The 18975-nt window shown below is 48.1% G+C and overlaps 3 protein-coding genes across 4 annotated transcripts; all 3 read right to left on the reverse strand.

Annotated features, from left to right (window-relative positions):
* Positions 1-635: 635 nt before the first annotated feature.
* On the reverse strand, positions 636-4994 carry ZC3H10 (zinc finger CCCH-type containing 10). Of its 2 annotated transcripts, none has more exons than XM_008978623.4 (3): positions 4819-4994; positions 3979-4042; positions 636-2622 (listed from the first exon to the last, which is right to left on the reverse strand). In XM_008978623.4, exons 1-3 carry the CDS (start codon positions 4976-4978, stop codon positions 1266-1268), a joined length of 1581 nt encoding a protein of 526 aa, XP_008976871.2. In that variant the 5' UTR covers positions 4979-4994; the 3' UTR covers positions 636-1265. The 2 variants fall into 2 exon arrangements, with proteins under 2 accessions (XP_008976871.2, XP_063449497.1); XM_063593427.1 differs by lacking the exon at positions 4819-4994 and adding an exon at positions 4370-4812.
* A 313-nt stretch (positions 4995-5307) lies between these two features.
* RPL41 (ribosomal protein L41) lies at positions 5308-6511 on the reverse strand. The gene is made up of 3 exons (XM_057299426.2): positions 6342-6511; positions 5930-5952; positions 5308-5658 (listed from the first exon to the last, which is right to left on the reverse strand). The coding sequence occupies exons 1-3, from the start codon at positions 6351-6353 to the stop codon at positions 5616-5618; spliced, it is 78 nt and encodes a 25-aa protein (XP_057155409.1). The 5' UTR covers positions 6354-6511; the 3' UTR covers positions 5308-5615.
* Positions 6512-9937: 3426 nt separating this feature from the next.
* PA2G4 (proliferation-associated 2G4) lies at positions 9938-18423 on the reverse strand. The gene is made up of 14 exons (XM_034935671.3): positions 18289-18423; positions 16398-16526; positions 16013-16118; positions 15852-15921; positions 15494-15586; positions 13808-13871; positions 13164-13242; positions 12623-12701; positions 12408-12541; positions 12037-12131; positions 11786-11913; positions 11566-11619; positions 10204-10270; positions 9938-10110 (listed from the first exon to the last, which is right to left on the reverse strand). Exons 1-13 carry the CDS (start codon positions 18374-18376, stop codon positions 10205-10207), a joined length of 1185 nt encoding a protein of 394 aa, XP_034791562.1. The 5' UTR covers positions 18377-18423; the 3' UTR covers positions 9938-10110; position 10204.
* Positions 18424-18975: the final 552 nt, after the last annotated feature.

The raw sequence follows: 18975 nt of genomic DNA on the forward strand, positions 1-18975 counted from the left end.
GAACTGAGGTTTGACTATTGGGGCCCCTGGCCTTACTGACTTAAGTAGATTTAAAACTTCTGGTCCTATGTGGAGACAGAGGAAAGGGATGGACCCTGAGGCTTGTGTCCCTAGAAGGACTCTCTTTTCCCAGACCTCCCAAGCCTTGAAGGCTTCAGGAACTGGCCACTGAAGGGGTGGGATAGGAGGGACATTAACTGCCATCAACTGAGCGGCAACTGCCATCAACTCAATGGCCATCAACTCCACCTGTCCTGCTCTGTTTGAATAAGGATCTGTCAACTATGTAACATCCCATCCGCATTTCAGCAAATACACTCTCCTTACTGCCTGCCCTGCTAAATGACCCTAGGAGCCCTGGTTACTAAGGCAACCTGGGAATAGCACATACAGAGACCAGAAACAGATGGGACTATTTTTAAACTAGACTAGGTGGCTCCAAAGCTTTTACCCCATAAAGTGCCTTCCCCAAAGCCCCATTTGGTCTTGTTCTGGGTCCCTACCCTTCTTCACTGGCTTCTATCCATCTTACCAAAGCTATGTGAGGCTGGGGTCTTTATCCCATTTTGGCATGAGATCTATTTACTGCTCCCATCTTCCACACAGAATAGCTAAGCAAGTTTTCACTGCCTCCATTTGTTAAAAATAATTGTTCTTTTATTTCTTTGGAAAGTAGTGGGCCCTGCCCTATGGATTTTCAGGTCAAACTAGGATAATGAATGCTCCCCTAGTCTTTGGGCTGGAGCACTATGGTCCCAGCCTTCCCAGGGCCCAGAAGCAATTCCTGTATTGTCCAACCCAACCAACTAGGACCCAAATTGTCTGAAGGCTCCTGTGAGGCCTTCTCTCCTGACCACCCACTTCCCAATCTTTCCTGGCTTTCCCTCTGGGCAGGGTATTTTTTTCTTCCAAAACCAGTGCTGGAACCTGTGCTGTGCAGAAGAGAGGACAAGACGAGGGATGTTCCCAAATTCCCATAAGAGGACACAGCCCCTCAGTCAGTCCTTCCTCTCTGCTGGCTTCAGTCTGCACTCCTCTGCAAGCCCCCACTGTGAGGCTTGAAGATGGACAAGAGGACCCTCATAAAAGGGAGGTGAGAGAAAACACACCATCCCAACCCCTCCTCAGGACATACTCCTTGTAGTCTCTTGTCCTAGTTCTCAAGGGAGCCCTTCAGACAGGGCTGGGGAAGGCTAGGTGAGTGGGCAAGGGCCCCCTGACCCCAGCCCTGCGAGGCTATACCAGGGGAGTGTCCATTAGCCCCATCAGTGTGGCATGGCCGTGATGCGCATGCTCTGGGAAGCGATAGGGTAAGTCACCATGGGAGTGGTGGTGTGGCTCATTGTGATTCCTGCCAAGGGTTGGGCCATCGATACAGCCACAGGGGCCACAGGAGCCACAGATACAGCCACAGGAGCCATGGAGACAGGTGGGGGTGCCATTCCCTGGGCAATTGTTTGAGCCAGGGCAGCTGACAGTGGCGTGATCTCTGGGGTCAAGTGTGGGGGTGGGGGTGGTGGAGCAGCAGGAGGTGCAGCATTAGTTGGGGGAGCAGCTGGAGCTCCAGCAGGGGCCACCAGTTCTTGCTGGGACACTGGACGAGGCTGTAGAGCCTGGCTGCTGAGAGTAGTGTGAGTCTGGGCAATGCCATGGTTAAAAGTGGCAACAGTGCCCACAGTGGGGGCCAGAGTCTGCTCAGTCGCTGGTGCAGTGGAGCTCAGGGTTATGACCTTGGCCTGATTGCGGAACTGAGCATTTTGTTCCAGTAATACCTCATTGGTGGCCAGCAGGTTGCTGACCTGCTTCTTTAACTCCTCTACCCGCTTCCTGAGCATGGCATTCTCCTCCTCTAGCAGTCTGCACTCCACCCCTCGCGGTGGAGCCAAACTATATTCATATGACTCAAAATGAGGGCCATCAGGGGGGCAGCATCCACCTCGCCGGCGTTTTGGGCCTGGCTCATGGTCCTCAAAGCCCCTGTCAGGAAGGTCATAGATATCATAGAGATCATGACGTCGTCCTGGGAGGACTGAGCCTGTTGAGCCCCCACCAGTGCCTCCTCCACCCCGAGCATCAAACTCAAAATCCCGTTGCAGGTGACGGAACTTGCACTTGGCTCCTCTCTGACAGTCACCCTTGAGAAAGTCACGGCAGATAGGGACCTCCTCCTTGCCATTTGGTAGGTCAGCCGGTGAAAGGCCAAGGCCAGCTGCTACTTTCTGCCTCAGCCGTGGGGGAAGCTCTCCTGTCTTCTTATAGCCATCCTCATCCTCCTTGGAGCCATGGATGAAACGGCAATTTGGGCGGCTACACTCCTTGTTCTGGAAGTCATGGCAGAAGATGAACTCGTTTTTGCTCACCCCCAAGTTGGACACCTCGCTCATGTCTGGGTGGCGATATCGGCAACGCTTGCCTCGCTTGCACACATTCCTCAAGAAGTCTCTACAGATGGCATCTGAGCTGGCCCCGCCACTGCCTGCCCCTGCCCCACTGGCCTCCTCGCTGCCACCACCTCCAGGGCCTCCACCGCTGCTCCCGGTACCGTTGGCATAGCTGTCCCGGTCAGGCATCCTGGTCCCGCCCAACTCAGGGTTTTCTTTATCTTGCCACTCTTGGTGACCACTACAAAAGAGGAGAACTGTATCAAACAGGAGTCCTCCAGGGAGATCCCACTCTTCCTGACTATAAAGCAGGTGGCCCAGAGGGGCGATGGCTTTAGAGATGGAGAATCTAAGGGATAAGAATTCTGGCTGAAATGTCTGACTCATCAAAAGCCCCTCCCAGGGTTTTGTGCACCTGGTCTGGGTCAGAATGATTCACACTTGCCTGGCTAACGGAGGAGGGATAGGCCCAGGACGGAGCAGGGAAAAAATAGTGCTGGATTTCATCTTTCCTTTTGAGCTGACCTTATTAAAGTTGTGGAAGTGAAATTAAAACTGCAGTCAGTATCTGAATAGTCTGGAAGGAAACTGGGAATAGTGCCCAAGATGGGCTACTGAGCTACTAGGGCTGTAGAAGATGGGACACTGGTAACAAAACTTCCTTAACCCCCTTTCCTTTTCCTCAGGTAAGGGCTCTGTACACATCAAATCTCTAGAAGCCAAGAAATCCTGGGTGAAGAGACTGGTGTTACCAGCTTGAGGGGAGTCTCAAAACCTGTCATATTTTAGTATTCCCTCCCAGCCATCATCACTGTCAACGGCAGAGAGGTCAGCCCCTTCTGTTTCAGGATAGGAGTTCTAAGTTAGAGTCTCCACTTCTAGATTTCCCAGGACAAACCATTTGTGATAAGGTCAAGTGGGAAGGGGTTAATTTCACAGGAACAAGTGACCTTTCCCCATTCCCCACCCCCTTCCTACTCCCCTATGTGAAGATCCCACTGACATCCAACCACACCATTCCTCAACCCATAAAGATCCTCTTTATTTATAGACTCCATAAAAGCTTTTTAAGTCTCCTATTTCCCAAGAGAGCTTTGGAATGTCAGTCCACTGCCCTGGTTCTAGCCCTCCCCTCTCTCCACCCCCAGTAAGACCTGGAGTCCCTGCTACCACGTGTCTGACCTCCCAAGCCTTTCCTATGCGGTGTTCAGGCTCCCCCTGCTGCTGAAATAGGAAAACTTCATATTGTTCCCTTTGAGAATAAGGGAATCTTTCCTAACTCCTTTGGCCTTGACCTACCCCCACCTCACTACTGTGACTTTGCCTTCAGATCTCCCTAAAATGAACTAACCAAACCAGAGGCCAGAGTTACAAGAAAATCTGTAAGAGGGTCCTCCTCTAAAGAGAGGTAGTCCCAGAATAATAGAAGCAATCAAGGAAAGAAGTGGTAAAAGAAGATACAAACTTTTAGTAAAGGGGAATGACCAGGTGAAGTACAAATGCCATCTATCCAAGCCTGGCTCACGTTGCAAGTCGCACCAGCAGCAGATAATTAGTTATGATGCTCCTCCCCACCCAACTCTCCCAGAATTGATACCTGAGGTAGCTCAGGTGAAGTCCGGGGCTCCTGTGGGTCTCCACCTCCACATCACTGCTGGGTTCTGAGCAGGAAAAAAACAGAGACTTGGGTGGAAGAAGGAGTAAGAGTGGAGGACTATGGGGTGGTTGTCACAAGAAATCTGACAAAACGGCAAAGCTTCGGGAACGTGAGGATTTCCTCAGGGTCCAAACTGAACTTCACCTGTCCAAGGGAGAAGTTGCCAGTAAGAAGAGTAAGAGATAAAACTAATTCGGAGGGACTGGGAGGATGGGTTGGAAAACCAGCCCTGAGTGAACAAAGAGTGCGGGGCGCCCTGCCTCAAGATGAAAGAGGATGTGAGGGTCAGAGCACGGCCAAGGGCTGGAGTTAGTAATGGCTAGTGAGGAACCTTAAAAAGGCAGCGTCTGACAGTGCATTGGGATGGCCGATTAGACTTGAAGGCAGTGATTGTGACGCTTCCCAACACCCTAGAGTTTGCGAATGAAGTCCTAGGAGTTTTCCCGCAGCAAGTCTTCTAGCTTGGCAGGTTCCGTGCAGTGCCGCCGGCGCTCAGCCGTGGGCTACGTGAATGGGACACTAAGGGCGCGCGAAGTGAAGCGGGGAGCTGGAGCTCCAGGTGTCATCAAGCTGAGGGGATGGGCAGGGTTGTGACGTCACGAAGCTGGCGTTTGCTCGCGATGCGGGGTCACTCAGAAAAGGGGCACTGCCCTGGGGTGTGAGGACGAGCCAGCTCGGTTCTGGGGGGCCTTCTGTGGCCTGGCCGAGCCCAGCCGCTGGGCCGGCCCCGACTCCTCCCCTCCGGGCGCGGCCTCCACCTAAGTCTCCCGCCTCCCTCACCTGCCGCCGCCGCCGTAGTTGCTGCTGCCGCCTGCCGGTCCTCTAGCTTCGACAAAGAGCCGCCTACCCGATCGCTCTTCCGCTTCCTGCGGAAGAAGCGACGCTCTAGCCACCAGACCCGGAACCATACTCTATGGTGTATGAAGTACGCGTGCGACATGCCGCAGGACGTTCCCAGCACGCTTTGCGTGTCACCATGGCAACCCAACCCAAAGGCATGACATGGTCTACTAAGCGGTAGTCGCCAGGGCAGCCCTCCTGGAAAGGGGCGGTACCAGCATTGGCCCCTAATAACCAGCGAAACCTAAAACCTGCCTCCAGAGACGTACCATATCCCATCCAACTCCAGCGAGATGCAAACCACACCACATAACCCGGGCTGTTGCCTTTATAGCTTTGATACCCTCCATAGCACAGGTAGTGACAGGCCAAACTCTAATGACAGAAAACCCCCACCCGATGGAACCATAAAAAACATAATAGACAAGATGATTTAATTCTTCAGCTAAAACAGCGGAAGAGGTGATTTATTATATGGTTGTTACACTCGGCCACAAATAAACACAGAAATAGTCCAGAATGTCACAGGTCCAGGGCAGAGGACCAACATGGGCATTTTGTTTATGAGCAAGGTGGGTCTCAGAGGTGATCGGCGATCAGAGGGCGATGAAGTTCTAGATCCATTGAGACAAGCTCTAGACAGTAGCATGCAGTCCCACAACTTGTACCAGCATCCCCAGCGTCTGGCATTCCATGTTTCTGCTCCTGTGGCCTCCACGGTGCAACAAGCTAGCGGTTTACTTGGACCTCTGCCTCATCTTTCTTCTTTTGCGCTTCAGCCTGAAAAGCAGACACAGGAATAGAATACACCTCAAACCAGAGTTGTCTTTCCCTCCCACAGTAAATCAAACGTCCACATAAAGAATGAGGTGGTAAAATGAACAAGCACTACGGTTCTATCGTTCTCTGTTCTGTTAAATTCTTGGCTCTAGGGAGAGAACACTCAAACGTTTTTCTCCTAAAGATCTTTTAAGATTTCCAAACCAAATGTTTCTCCTAAGTTTTGTCCAAGGAACTTCCCTACTCCTGGGCTGGCAAAGTCTCAACGTACCTGCGCATTCGCTTCTTCCTCCACTAGCAACCGATCACAAGCAGCAGATAATTAAAAAAAAAAAAAAAAAAAAGGGATGAAGCTTATTAGTAGGCTTAGCAAGGATATGAAATGCACTCTTTAGAACCGGACAGATTCTTAACCAGGAAGTATGAAAGATTGGTCGTAACAACTACATCAGTAACTTGGACACCCTCCCAACATAAGATCAGAATTCCACCCTTTTCTAATCCCACCCTCTCTACCCATAGCACTTAACCGCTAGCTCTCTCACAAACTACCTTCTCTCTCCCACCAGCTCTTGGGCACCCTTGAAACCCAGTAGTTCAGGAGGTATGGCGGACTTGCCTTCGTCTCCCCGCTACTACTCGCCAACTCCTACCTCCCAAGCTTACTACCAGGAACCGCTCACCTTGGCTCTCATGGCGCAGAGGTTTCTACAGGGAAAGAGAGAAAGGCTACAGTTAGTTTGCTGTGATGATGCTAAGTGCCGAGGTCAGATGTCTATGGATTGTACACGGAATCCCAACGCAGGAACCAAAAACACTCACCCAAAAAAATGGCGCTAAGGCCGAGAGAAAGCCGAGGTTCCGTCTACGGCTATTTAATGGAGCGCCGGGTGTCGTCACTTCCGCTTTCACGCCCTTTGCACCCCCCCACAAGGGCGGGGCTACCCAATGGGCGTAACAATGGTTTTCGGACCCTCTTGCAGAGGAGTAGGTTGAGTTAGTTCTTTCGGAAGACCGAGTATTTGGTTTTCGAGTTACCAGTTCCCCCCCAGATTTAGTATGAGGACGCTGTGTTATTTAAACGTCAGCACCTATTTCCAATATTGGACCTAGAGGTGCAGACGGGGAAAAAATAGTGACCGCCACCTTCCCTCGCATTGTTTCTTGGGAGTTGCAGTTCCCTGGAGAAGTCCTCCATTTTGCTATGGATAGGCGCGGACTGTACAGAAATTCTTGTTTTACTGGTTTGCCTTCTTTTCTTTCTTTCTTTCTTTCTTTTTTTCTTTTTTGAGACAGGATCTCACTGTGTCACCTAGGCTGGAGTGCAGTGACGCGATCTCGGCTCACCGCAATTTCCGCCTCCTGAGTACAAGCGATTCTCCCGCCTCAGCTTCCCGAGCAGCTGGGACAACAGGCGCGCGCCACTTGGCTAATTTTTGTATTTTTAGTAGAGACGAGGTTTCGCTGTGTTGCCCAGGCTGGTCTCGAACTCCTGAGCTCAAGCGATCCGCCCGCCTCGGCCTCTCAAAGTGCTGGGATTACAAGCATGAACCACCGCGCCCAGCCGGTTTGCCTTATTTTCTAAAATAAATTGCTGCAGGGTGATTCGATTGCGGAACCATCGAAGGTCCTAAGATTTCAGAACATAGGAAGATATAAAGTGGGGATTCGGGAAAGCTGCCATACTTCAAAAAATATTCTCTCACTGTTTAAGATATAGAGCAATTATTTTTCCTAAATTTCAAGAATAAAATAGCTGATTATGGTCTTTCCCCACGATGCCTGAAGCAAAATATCACTAGAGATTCCTGGCTACAATGCATCATTTGTTCAGAAAATACGTCAGCGGGCTGGGCACGGTGGCTCATGCCTGTAATCCCAGCACTTTGGGAGGCTGAGGTGGGGGAATCTCGAGCCCAGGAAGTCGAGGCTGCAGTGACCTATGCAGTGATTCTCTAGGGGTGAAGAGCGAACCAACGGACATAGGGAGAAAATTACCTAAATCTAGGGAAAGTATGACATTTGGTGTTAAGATAAAGAACTTCCCAGTTTGATTGTATGCTCAGGTGAGAAGCACTGGAAAACAACCAGATCCCCTAAGATTTGGCTACAGGAAACTTTTGAGTTAATGGGGGATGAAAAAGAACCCTTTCCCTATAGAGACTTCATCTTACAGTTTAAAATACTGTAACATTTTGTATGTGATTGTTACAATCCCTCTTTTTTTGTGGTTTCCCTTTATTATATTCCAGGATAGCATTTCACTTTCAATCCCTGAAAAACGTTTTTAAAATTAGGTTCCTTCTAAGTAGTTGTAGTATTGTCACCACCCAAATATATATGACAATTTTTTTGAAACAAAAAAAATCCTAGCAGAATTATTTTGTATCAATTCCACCAAGATTTCAACTGATGATTGCCAACTAGCTTATAAGCTCTTTGAGGGAAATTTTGTTTGCTTGTTTTTGATACGGAATGGAATCTCACTCTTGTCACCCAGGCTGGAGTGCAGTGGCGCGATCTTGGCTCACTGCAACCTCCGCCTCCTGGGTTCAAGCGATTCTCCTGCCTCAGCCTCCCAAGTAGCTGGGATTACAGGCGCCCGCCACTAAGCCTGGCTTTTTATATTTTTAGTAGAGATGGGGTTTCACCATGTTGGCCAGGCTGGTCTTGATCTCCTGACCTCAGGTGATCTGCCTGCGTCGGCCTCCCAAAGTGCTGGAATTACAGGTATAAGCCACCGCACTTGGCTGTTTTTTTCTTTTTTTAATAGACTTAATTTTTTAGAACAGTTTTAGGTTCACAGCAAAATTGAGAAAGGTATAGACATTTCCCACACATATAGCCTCCCCCTTTATAAACATCACTCCACCCTGCCAGAGTGGTACATTTGTTAACAATAGAACCTACGTTGATATACCATTATCACCCCAAATCCATAGTTTAGTTTACACTAGGGTTCACTCTTGGCATTGGCATTGTACATTCTTTGCCTTTGGATAAATGCGTAAGCAAGGAGAGAGAGATGAACAGGCAAAACACAGAGGATTTTTAGGGCACTAAAACTACTCTATTTTAATGGTAGATATACATCATTACACATTTGACCTGTGTTCAGTTCTGTTCACTTGTAGTATCTCTAGTTTAGCAATTCCTGACATGTAGCAAGATAAACTAATTACCCATCTGACCTTAGTCTGGCCCTGAAAACTAGTGTACCATTCTTCCTGGCTTCTTGAATTCAAGATAAACACTTGCAGTGCTGTTTTTGCAGTAGACATTGTGTCCTAGCCCCAAACAAATCTTAGCAGTGAGGACTGTTTCTACTTAGAAAATTACACCACCCAACTCCAGCAGATAACTTACTATATCATCAAAGATTCTAAGATTTGTGTCTTCTGCAAGTCAAGACATTCCTCGTTTTGGGAAGGTAGAGCATGGCACTGTGGAGGAACAGTTCCAATACCACTTCAACTGACATTCTCCCCACCTCCATCAAATAAGAGCAGCATACAAAGCACATCATTATGAGCAAATCCAAATTTATTTTAATGTCATGTCATTTTCAATGTGTTTAAAAACCTCATAAGTTAGTGGGAGCCCTAGTTTCCTGGGACAGCATGCCAGAGGTACTGAAATTTGTCACCTTTCTCTACAAACCCCCAGCAATCCAATCCAAGTCCATAGCTTCAGAAAGCCAGGAGTTGTGTCTTCAGTCAGTCTACTCCTCTGGTTCTTGGTTTTTCTTTCATGGGAGGGAGATCACAATATTTCAAACAGGGAACAAAACCAGTTGAGCTTCCAGCTCAGGTCTGTGTAAGATGGAGCGAGGAAAGACCCCACTGACTCCAGAGAAAAAGGGTAAGGTTGAGATGGATTATTTCTTTACAGCTTTGTGAAAATGGAAGAAAAAAGATTTACAAATGAGGATCCATTTCATAGATGAGAATCTCTTCATAAATGAAGGCTCCAGCTCCTAAAATGGGAGGGGCCTGACTGGACAGCCTGAATCAGATGAGGAATCGGCCACACTGAATAAAAACAATCTGAAAAATAATCCTCTTAATTTTGAAGCCAGATAAAATATTTGGGGAGAATGGAAAAAAGAGGAAAAAGCCCCAAACAGATGGAAAAATGCTGACATCAGAGTGGTATAAAAAAATTCAGCTGAGTTTTCAGTGGTGGTGGCTAATTTAGCCCTGTTCTGTAGTAGGGCACAAACCTTGACCAAGCAGAGAGTAGTAGAAAAGGCTAGAAAGAGGGGCTTGAAGACGATGAATTTTGACTCCTGATTTTATTATTCAATTTCTTTTTTTCATTTAAAGTAGTCTTCCGTGGTTGGGAAGCCTCACCTCCCAAGACCAGAGTCAGTTGGAGCTGGTTGTTGTTGGAAGGGAGTGGGTTGGGGAACTGGGGTGGGGGCAGGGAGATCCCCCCGCTCTGCTGGCGGTCCTAGGTGGAGAAGAAGAACTGCACTTCACAGAGTCTGGGGTTTGGTGGGAAGGGGATGAGGCAGGAGCAGCAAGCTGGGGAGATGGGACCCACCTCAGTCCCCAGCTTCATTTTCTTCTAATGTTTCCCCACTGGTGGCATTCTCTGCAGTCTTGGAGGCCTATATGCAAGAAAAGGAGAGGGAGAAGACCTGTCAGTTTCTAACTACTTGGGGATGTCTGGGACCAGAGATAAAAGTATTTTTTTTTCTGAGACAGTCTCACTCTGTTTTCCAGGCTGGAGTGCAGTGGTACCACTTCCCTGGGCTCAGGTGATCCTCTCACCTCAGCCTCCCAGGTAGCTGGGACTATAGGCACATGCCACCATGTACAACTTTTTTGTATTTTTTGTAGAGATGAGGTTTCACCATGTTGCCCGGGCTGATCTTGAACTCCTGGGCTCAAGTGATGCTCCTGCCTAGGCCTCCCAAACTGTTGGGATTATATGTGTGAACCACCACACCCAGCCATAAAGTTATCTCAATCCTCTGGGTCACAGCTGAAATAAAGACATACAGGTCTCTGACTTACAATGGTCAACTTGTGATTTTTCAACTTCACAATGGTGTGAAAGCAATATGGATATTTCGATACATGATAATTTGTTCAATAAATGTTTTGAGCACATTCAAGGTAGGCCAGGCTAAGCTATGAGGTTCATGGTAGGTTAAGGTACATCAAATCCATTTTGAGCCAGGCATGGTGGTGGCTACTCAGCAGGTCAAGGCAGGACAATCAGTTGAACCCAGGAGGAGTTTGAGGATACAGTGAGCTATGATCATGCCACTACACGTCAGCCTGGGTGACACAGTGAGATCATCTCTTTTTCTGAGACAGAGTTTCGCTCTTGTTGCGCAGGCCGGAGCGCAATGGTGCGATCTCGGCCCACTGCAACCTCTGCCTCCCAGATTCAAACAATTCTCCTGCCTTAGCCTCCCGAGTAGCTGGGATTATAAGCGTGTGCCACCACACCCAGCTAATTTTGTATTTTTAGTAGAGACGGGGTTTCTCTCTGTGTTGGTCAGGCTGATCTCAAACTCCCGACCTCAGGTGATCCATCCGCCTTGGCCTCCCAAAGTGCTGGGATTACAGGCATGAGCCACTGTGCCTGGCCAAAGCAAGGCTGGGCATGGCAGCTCATGCCTGTAATCCCAACAGTTTGGGAGGCTGAGGTGGAAGGACTGTTCAAGGCCAGGAGTTTGAGACTCTGTCTCTTAAAAATATATATATATATTTTTTTTAAAATCCATTTTGACTTACAGTATTTTCAATTTATGATGGGTTTACTGGGACAAAGGTCTATCATATAAGTTGAGGAGCATCTGTATAAAAATCCGTATTTCACTACAACTTAACACAGTGGGAGAAAGAGGGATCAGGTTCACCCTGCCAGAGAGGAATGATCGTAATAACACACCTTCTTTTTTTTCTTTTTCTGGGTTTTTCGACTTGCAGAACTCTGGAGGAGGGCCTGGAAAACAGGAAGAAGGAAAAAAAAATTTGAGAAATGTGGAGGAAATTAAAAATAAAGGGTTACTTTCAGTACTGCAGCTCTTTTCAGGACTTTGCTGGCATTTAGCCCTCACTCCCAAGCAGGATACCATGTACATACTCACCACCTTCTATTCCATACTAACCTTTAGCTCTGCATCCTGGACCTCCATCTCAGACTTGTAGAGGTCAGGCTCGAAGGGACCACTGGTTATCCGCATGGGGCCATTGGGCATGAGCAGAACTGTAAATTTAAACTGGGCAACAAATTCACCTATGGCAAAAATGAAGATGTGTTTTGATAAAAAGTTCCTTTGTCATACTTAGCTCTTCTGAACTTATAGGAAGGATATCTTATAATCAGGGAATCCAAAGTGAAGCTCTTTTTGGAACTCACCCTCCTTCTCATAGAGAACATTAAATGGTTGCAGCAGTTCATGTTTGGCGCACTCCACCACACCCATCCGAGCCTTCTTCTCATCTTCAAATGCTCTGGCAGGGAAGATGATATTCAGAGGTATCTTTAACTCCCCATCAAGTCTTACCATTTTGCTCATATTTTAAAATAGCTCCTACCCTCAGGCAGAAATCATGCTTAGGATTGCTCTTTTACATTACCTTCAATGAGAAGGAGATGGGGAGAGAGAGGGAGGGAGTGAGCACGTGCACGCTACAAGTCTAGGCAGGAAGGGAGAGGAAAAAGTGTTCCTGGGTGTATGGTCTGTGAGTCAGACTGGTTCCAAGTACTATCATTGCTAAGTGTAGTACCTTAAAGTAAACGGCATGGCATCAAAACGCCTTTCCACCTCACTGAAGAAGGCACGTGAAGTTTTCATTTTCAGTCCATACTGTTTAGAGGGGTCTCGTTTGTAAATAGTGGTTCTCTGTCCTGCATCCTTGGCCTGAAAGAGTAATTTAAGTAACATTTGGTCTGGTGAACACTCTCAGTCACCCCTCTTTGCCAACTCTGGTACTCTCCTCACCTTGCCCTCTCCTGAGCTGACGAGAACATCCACAGCATATACTTCATGTACCTCAAATTCAGCTTTTTCATGGTCCTTCCTAAAAGGAATAGAGAGAAAGGAATTTTTTTTTTTTTTGACACAGAGTCTTATTCTGTCACCCAGGCTGGAGTGCAGTGGCACAATCTCAGCTCACTGCAACCTCCACCTCCCGGGTTCAAGCAACTCTCCTGCCTCAGCCTCCCAAGTAGCTGGGACTATAGGCACAAACCACCAGGCCTGGCTCATTTTTGTAGTTTTTAGTAGAGACAGGGTTTCGCCATGTTGGTCAGGCTGGTTCTGAACTCGTGACCTCAGGTGATCCACCCGCCTCAGCCTCCCAAAGTGCTGGGATTACAGGCGTGAGCCACCGCGCCCGGCCTAGAGAAAGGGAATATTAAGAGCAACAGGTCACTCCTGAAAACATGGAGTAGAGGGCAGACAAGATTCAGTTCGGAGTATAGAAAAAAACCTGATGACTAGTCTTGTGTGGTAGAAGGTAATAAGTAGGGTTGGCACCTACTTCTGCTGGTCTGTGGGATTCTGGATAATGGTTTTTTCTCCATCGATGACATGCTGCTTCAACTGGTGTGACAGCATACCTGTAGACAGTACACAACCTATGGAACAAGCTATCCAGTATCCCAAAAGGTTTCCAAATCCACCCACTTCAGTAGTTTGAAGTGGTAGGCAGTGAGAAAACTACCTGGTTATGGAAACACAGGGCTCTGAGATTTCTGGCTTAGACTGGGTTATAGCCAGGATAGATCTTCAAGGGAGCAAAAGCCTCAAATCTGTGAAGCCACTCATTCTTTTTTTTTTTTTTTTTTTGAGATGGAGGAGATGGAGTTTCGCTCTTATTGCCCAGACTGGAGTGCAGTGGCGCAATCTTGGCTCACTGCAACCTCCTCCTCCCGGGTTCAAGGGATTATCTCGCCTTAGCCTCCCAAGTAGCTGGGATTACAGGCACCCACCACCACGCCCAGCTAATTTTTATATTTTTAGTAGAGATGGGGTTTCACCATGTTGGCCAGGCTAGTCTCAAACTCCTGACCTCAGGTGATCCGCCCACCTCAGCCTCCCAAAGTTCTGGGATTACAGGCGTGAGCCACCGCACCTGGCAAAGCCACTCATTCTTAGACCCTCAACCCTGTTATCTGTTCTCACCTTCTATTGGCGTGCAGTTAAATGAGTGGGCAACTTTGTTCCAGGCTTCTGTCACTTGTGTGTTCTAGAAGTACAACATCAAATGAAAGGTGAGATATCAGGAGCTAATAAGTTCTCTACAATGAGAATAAGAAGCATAAAAGAACTGAGCGTTCTTTTTTTTTTTTTTTTTTGAGATGGAGTCTGGCTTTGTCACCAGGCTGGAGTGCAGTGGCGTGATCTTGGCTCACTGCAATCTCTGCCTCCCGGGTTCAAGCTATTCTCCTGCCTCAGCCTCCTGAGTAGCTGGGATTACAGGCACGCAACACCACGCCCAGCTAATTTTTGTATTTTTAGAAGAGATGGGGTTTCACCATGTTGGCCAGGATGGTCTCGATCTCCTGACCTCGTGATCTGCCCACCTCAGCCTCCCAAAGTGCTGGGATTACAGGCATGAGCCATTGCACCTGGCAGAACTGAGCGTTCTAATATCCTCCATCAAGTCCCAATGATTGTCATTCACTGGTTTTTCATTTCATAGCTTGATTATCCCTACAATCTAAAAATACTTTATACAGATGCTCCCCAACTTGCAATGGGGTTACATCTCCAAAAAACTCATAAGTTGAAAATATCACTAAGTCAAAAATGCATTTAATACACCTAACCTACCTAACATCACAGCCTAGCCTATGTTAAATGTGCTCAGAGCACTTAAAAAACATTATCCTACAGTTGGGCAGAATCATCTAACACATGCCTATTTTATATTAGTGTTGAATATCTCATGTAATTTACTAAATACTATATGGAAAATGAAAAACAGAATGGTTGTATGGGTACTCAAAGTATAGCTTCTACTGAATGTAGCATCAAGCTGAGGACCAGCTGTATCTGCATATCATTTTACCCAGTGCTTTCACAAAGATGGTCTAATTCAATAAATTTTGCATGTGAACAGGGCCGATGTATATCCCAATCTAGAAGACAAGGAAACTGAGTCTCAGGTTAAATGATTTGCCCCAGGTTAAATGAGTGTTAAGTGAAAGAACTTGATCATAAACCTGGGTTTTCTTTTTTCTTTTTGTAGAGACGGGTCTCGCTATGTTTCCCAAGCTGGTCTCAAACGCCTGGGTTCAAGCAATCCTCCCACCTTGGCCTCCCAAAGTGCTGGGATTACAGGCATGTGCCACCACATGCCTATAATATTAAGTCCAGTGTTTATCCTTTTTTACCTGGCATTCTAATCTGTTTTGTGGGGACAGCAAATGCTTATTTTTCCTTTTTCTTTTGTGAGACAGGGTTTCATTGTTGCCCAGGCTGGAGTGCAGTGGCATGATCATAGCTCAGCACAGCCTCAATCTCCCAGGCTCAGGTGATTCTCCCACCTCAGCCTCCCTGGAAGCTGGGAATACAGGCACATGTTACCATGCCCAGCTAATTTTTGTATTTTTTGTAGAAATGGGGTTTCACCATGTTTCCCAGGCTGGTCTTGAACTCCTAGCCTCAAGCTATCCTCCTACCTTGGCCCCCCAAAGTGATGGGATTACAGATGTGAGTCACTGTGCCCAGCTAAATATAGCTAATTTTAAAAAGCTGTTTTATAAGGGGTCTGTAGGGGAGGTTGGTAGTTTCATATAGAGTAGCTATAGGTGCCTAATGCATCTTTGGTTCAAACGAGCTTTGGAATTGGATAAAATAGCTTACCTGATTTCCAGGTTTGACCAGGCGTAGGGCAGCTTCAGCACAAAGGTGAGCTGCCTTAATAACATCTGCTTTCCTCCCTGTTACTTGGGTCCCCTGTAGATAAGGACATGCAATCAGTATCTTCCTGGAAAGTCTGTTAACTCAGCTGGCTATCTGGTTAATATCTGTGAGCCCATATGCGAAGACCAGCCAATGAACAGGAGGGTAAAAACAACAACAACAACAAAAACCTTTCTCCTTTTGCTTCTCTAGAGACTCTCTCAACTTACGTGGTGATTGGGGGTGGGGATAAGAAGCAAATGGCAGTGCATTCCCTCCACCCCCAAGGCTGAACAGAGATCAAAAGCAGGCCACCTACCTGAGCTACATCAACCACAAAAGTATGAGCTACATTAGCGATGAAGCCATCCACATGGACCCCAAGGTCACTGAAAGGCAAGATCAGAGTACTGCATTAGGAACTGGCATTTTGTAAATGCTTTAAAAAAAGAAAAATGCTTTAAAACGGTTTAACCTTACATTTTTACCAAGTCACCTTCCTTGAGAATATAATCCTGGTCGCTCTTCAAAGGGGAGAAGTGACATACACAGTTATTTACCGAAATGCTGGTGGGAAAAGCAATACCTGTAAAGAAAGAATCATCAGCCTACTGCCTTGCTGTCTCCCGGGAGCCCTAGTGCCCTTCAGAAATGTAGAAGGATTTTTTCAGGGTCTTGCTTAAGTTTCATCAGTTTGGATTAGGTAGGAAATTGCTTGTATCCCACTTGCCATTCCAAATTTCCAAATACCTCAGCCAGAGCTAGGGTGGGGACTGCATCATAACAGTGAAAAAAATAAAAACATATAGGACCAAATAAGGGTCAAACGGGAAATTAGTGAGGGATTTTTTTTTTTTTTTTTTACCTTTCTTCATTTCCTTTTCTTTCTTGAAGATTTTCCCTGTTTCTTCCATAATCATGGCATCACCTTTCTCACACAGGCTCAGTACCGACACACCTGAGCTAGATGCTTCCACCAAGGACCGAAGTACCCCTGAGGACAGAATCCCATCATGTCAGCCTTGTATGTATTCATTGTCTAGTTACCACCCAAGGAATACCTGGAAGTTGAATTTAAGAGTTTCTATAATACTCCCTGGTGCCATTGCCCTGAGGCTGAAAGGTCAACATTCCCTTCTCTTCCTTACATTATGTGACAACTGGGTATATACAATCCATCTCCCTAGGCAAGGCCTCAGACTTTCCAAAGATGCTACCTTTGGTGTGACAGGACAGAGTTAAGAACTTCAGAGGGTTCTTGCCATGGTATCCCCACATACACGCAAAGACTAGATGAAATTTATAGGCATCAGGGACAAGAAGGTAGACAGAATTGCTGACTCGAAGCCGATGCACTGTTAAATGTTACCGCATTCCTTTCTCAGACACTCTAATTAGGTGTTAGGAATCTCAATCTATATAGACTTATTTCCTCATAAACAAGTGCATAAGCCAAGGAAACTTAATCTAAGGTCCCTGGGTTTCATTTCGGGGGATCATGGCTTATCTAAAAGAAATATGAGGCCAAAGTTATAAACTGTAAGAGATTTTCTGATTCAAACCACTAGTATCTCAAATACTAAAAGGCACCAAAAACCAGGGTACGATACTAAATGTCCACTGTGATATAAAGCACAGGTTTGACTTTTGGTATCTCAGTTTTGGTGATTCTTTGAAAGCTGGTAAAACTCAGATTTTCACCCACAGGACGGGAGGCATCCTAAATACCTGTTCCCCACCATCTTTGCTGTTAAAACCATTTAAAAACACAATGACAAGCAGTTTGTATCTCCCTAACTGGAATAAAATGGAAAGGCTAACTGGAAAGAGAGAAAAGAGAAAGTGGCATCTGCCTAGAGTGACAGGCAACTGCTGAGATCGTCAGAGCACACCTGGAGTAAGGATGACTTGTGAAAATCCTAAAATCAGTCCTCCCTTTTCCAGTAATGTTCACAAGCTTGCCTAGTTGGGATAAGACGGAGACCCCAAAACATTTGAGTTGTCAAGTCACTGAGAACAACAAATGTGAATGCTAACTAAGACTATCTGCACAGATTGGAAAGGTGGTAGTAATGAGTAACTTCAAGAAAAGCCATATCTATCTCCAAGACTTGCATTAGAAGCTCCAGGAGTGCTCTCCAACGGTCTCCTTAGCTGGCCCAAGGTAGAAGGGGGCCCCCACCAGGGTAAGAGCTGAAGTAAAGAAGGAAAGGCTCCAGCAAAGCACGTGGTGGGGAAGCTGGTGGTGGGGAAGCTGGTGTCAGGGACACTAGTGGAGGAAGAAGGGGGCCAGCCATCCGCAAGGGGACCCAGCAACACGTGCCGGCTTGGCTCCTGACGCCCCGGAGACGCTACAAAAACAGAGGGGCGCTTCTGTCGCCAATAGCTGGGCGCTTCCTTTTCGAGGTGGCCTCGCCGCTGCCAGAATCAGAGGAAGCAGAAATTGGGAATGAAAGATAGGAACAAGAGAAAACACGTCTTGCCTCCTAACAAACGGCCTCGGGTCGGAGCCTGCCAGGGTCCCCTCTCTGCGCTCATCCTGGCTGCCGACCCGCACCTCCATAGACTTCAGCCTGGGCCTGCCCGCTCAGGTCCCAGGCGCGACACCGGGTCTTCCCACCACGCCGTGCCCAGCGGACCGGTGCGGGCCCCTCAGTAGCTCAGTCCGCATGACCCCTCCGCTCCAGCCCCTTCCGGGCCAGCCTGTTATCTTTCCCTATCAGCCTTGATTCCCCGACCCCCGAGGCCGCACTCACTGTTGGCGATGTCGCCCCCCATCTTATACTTGGTCACGACCAGGTCCTCAGCGATAGTTTGCTCCTGCTGCTCGTCCTCGCCCGACATCTTCCTACTACCACCACTGCAGCCTCGTTTCCCCTGAGCCGCCGCCGCCTCTGTCTCCCTTCCCAGCCACAGGTTGTGGTCAGAGTCCCCTCGATCCTCGAGGAGAGGGCGAGCGAAAGCGCGAGCAAGCAAGGGAGCGGGCAGGCAGGCGAGAGCGAGAAGCTGCGAGCGCGCGGGCTGAGGCGCAGGGCACGCTGGGACAACTAGTCCTCTCCACCGCCGGACTCTAGCCGCTCTCGAGGGCCTTCGAACTACAATTCCCAGCCTGCCTCTCGCGCTCCTAAGCCAGGCCCTGGGGCCTTGCCCTCCAAGGGCCTCGCACGCCGGAATCGCCGGGCACGCTGGGAAGGGTCAAGCTCCGGCGGGAAGGCGGAGCCGTTGGGGAGCTTGAGGGGAAGCGTGGTCTCTCCCGGAAAAACCACTTCCACCGAGAACGCTGAGCGAGAGCCAGTAACAGAGAGGGGCGGGCTGAGGGGAGAGGGGCGGGCTGAGGGGAGAGGGGCGGGCTGAGGGGAGAGGGGCGGAGCTACGGCGGGGAAATGGGTTTAAAGTCGAGCGGGCAGGGGTGGAGTAGAGTGGAGCCGCAGCGGGTGGGCAGT

This window comes from Pan paniscus, chromosome 10 (assembly GCF_029289425.2).
Source record: "Pan paniscus chromosome 10, NHGRI_mPanPan1-v2.0_pri, whole genome shotgun sequence".
In the NCBI taxonomy this organism is placed as follows: Eukaryota; Metazoa; Chordata; class Mammalia; order Primates; family Hominidae; genus Pan; species Pan paniscus.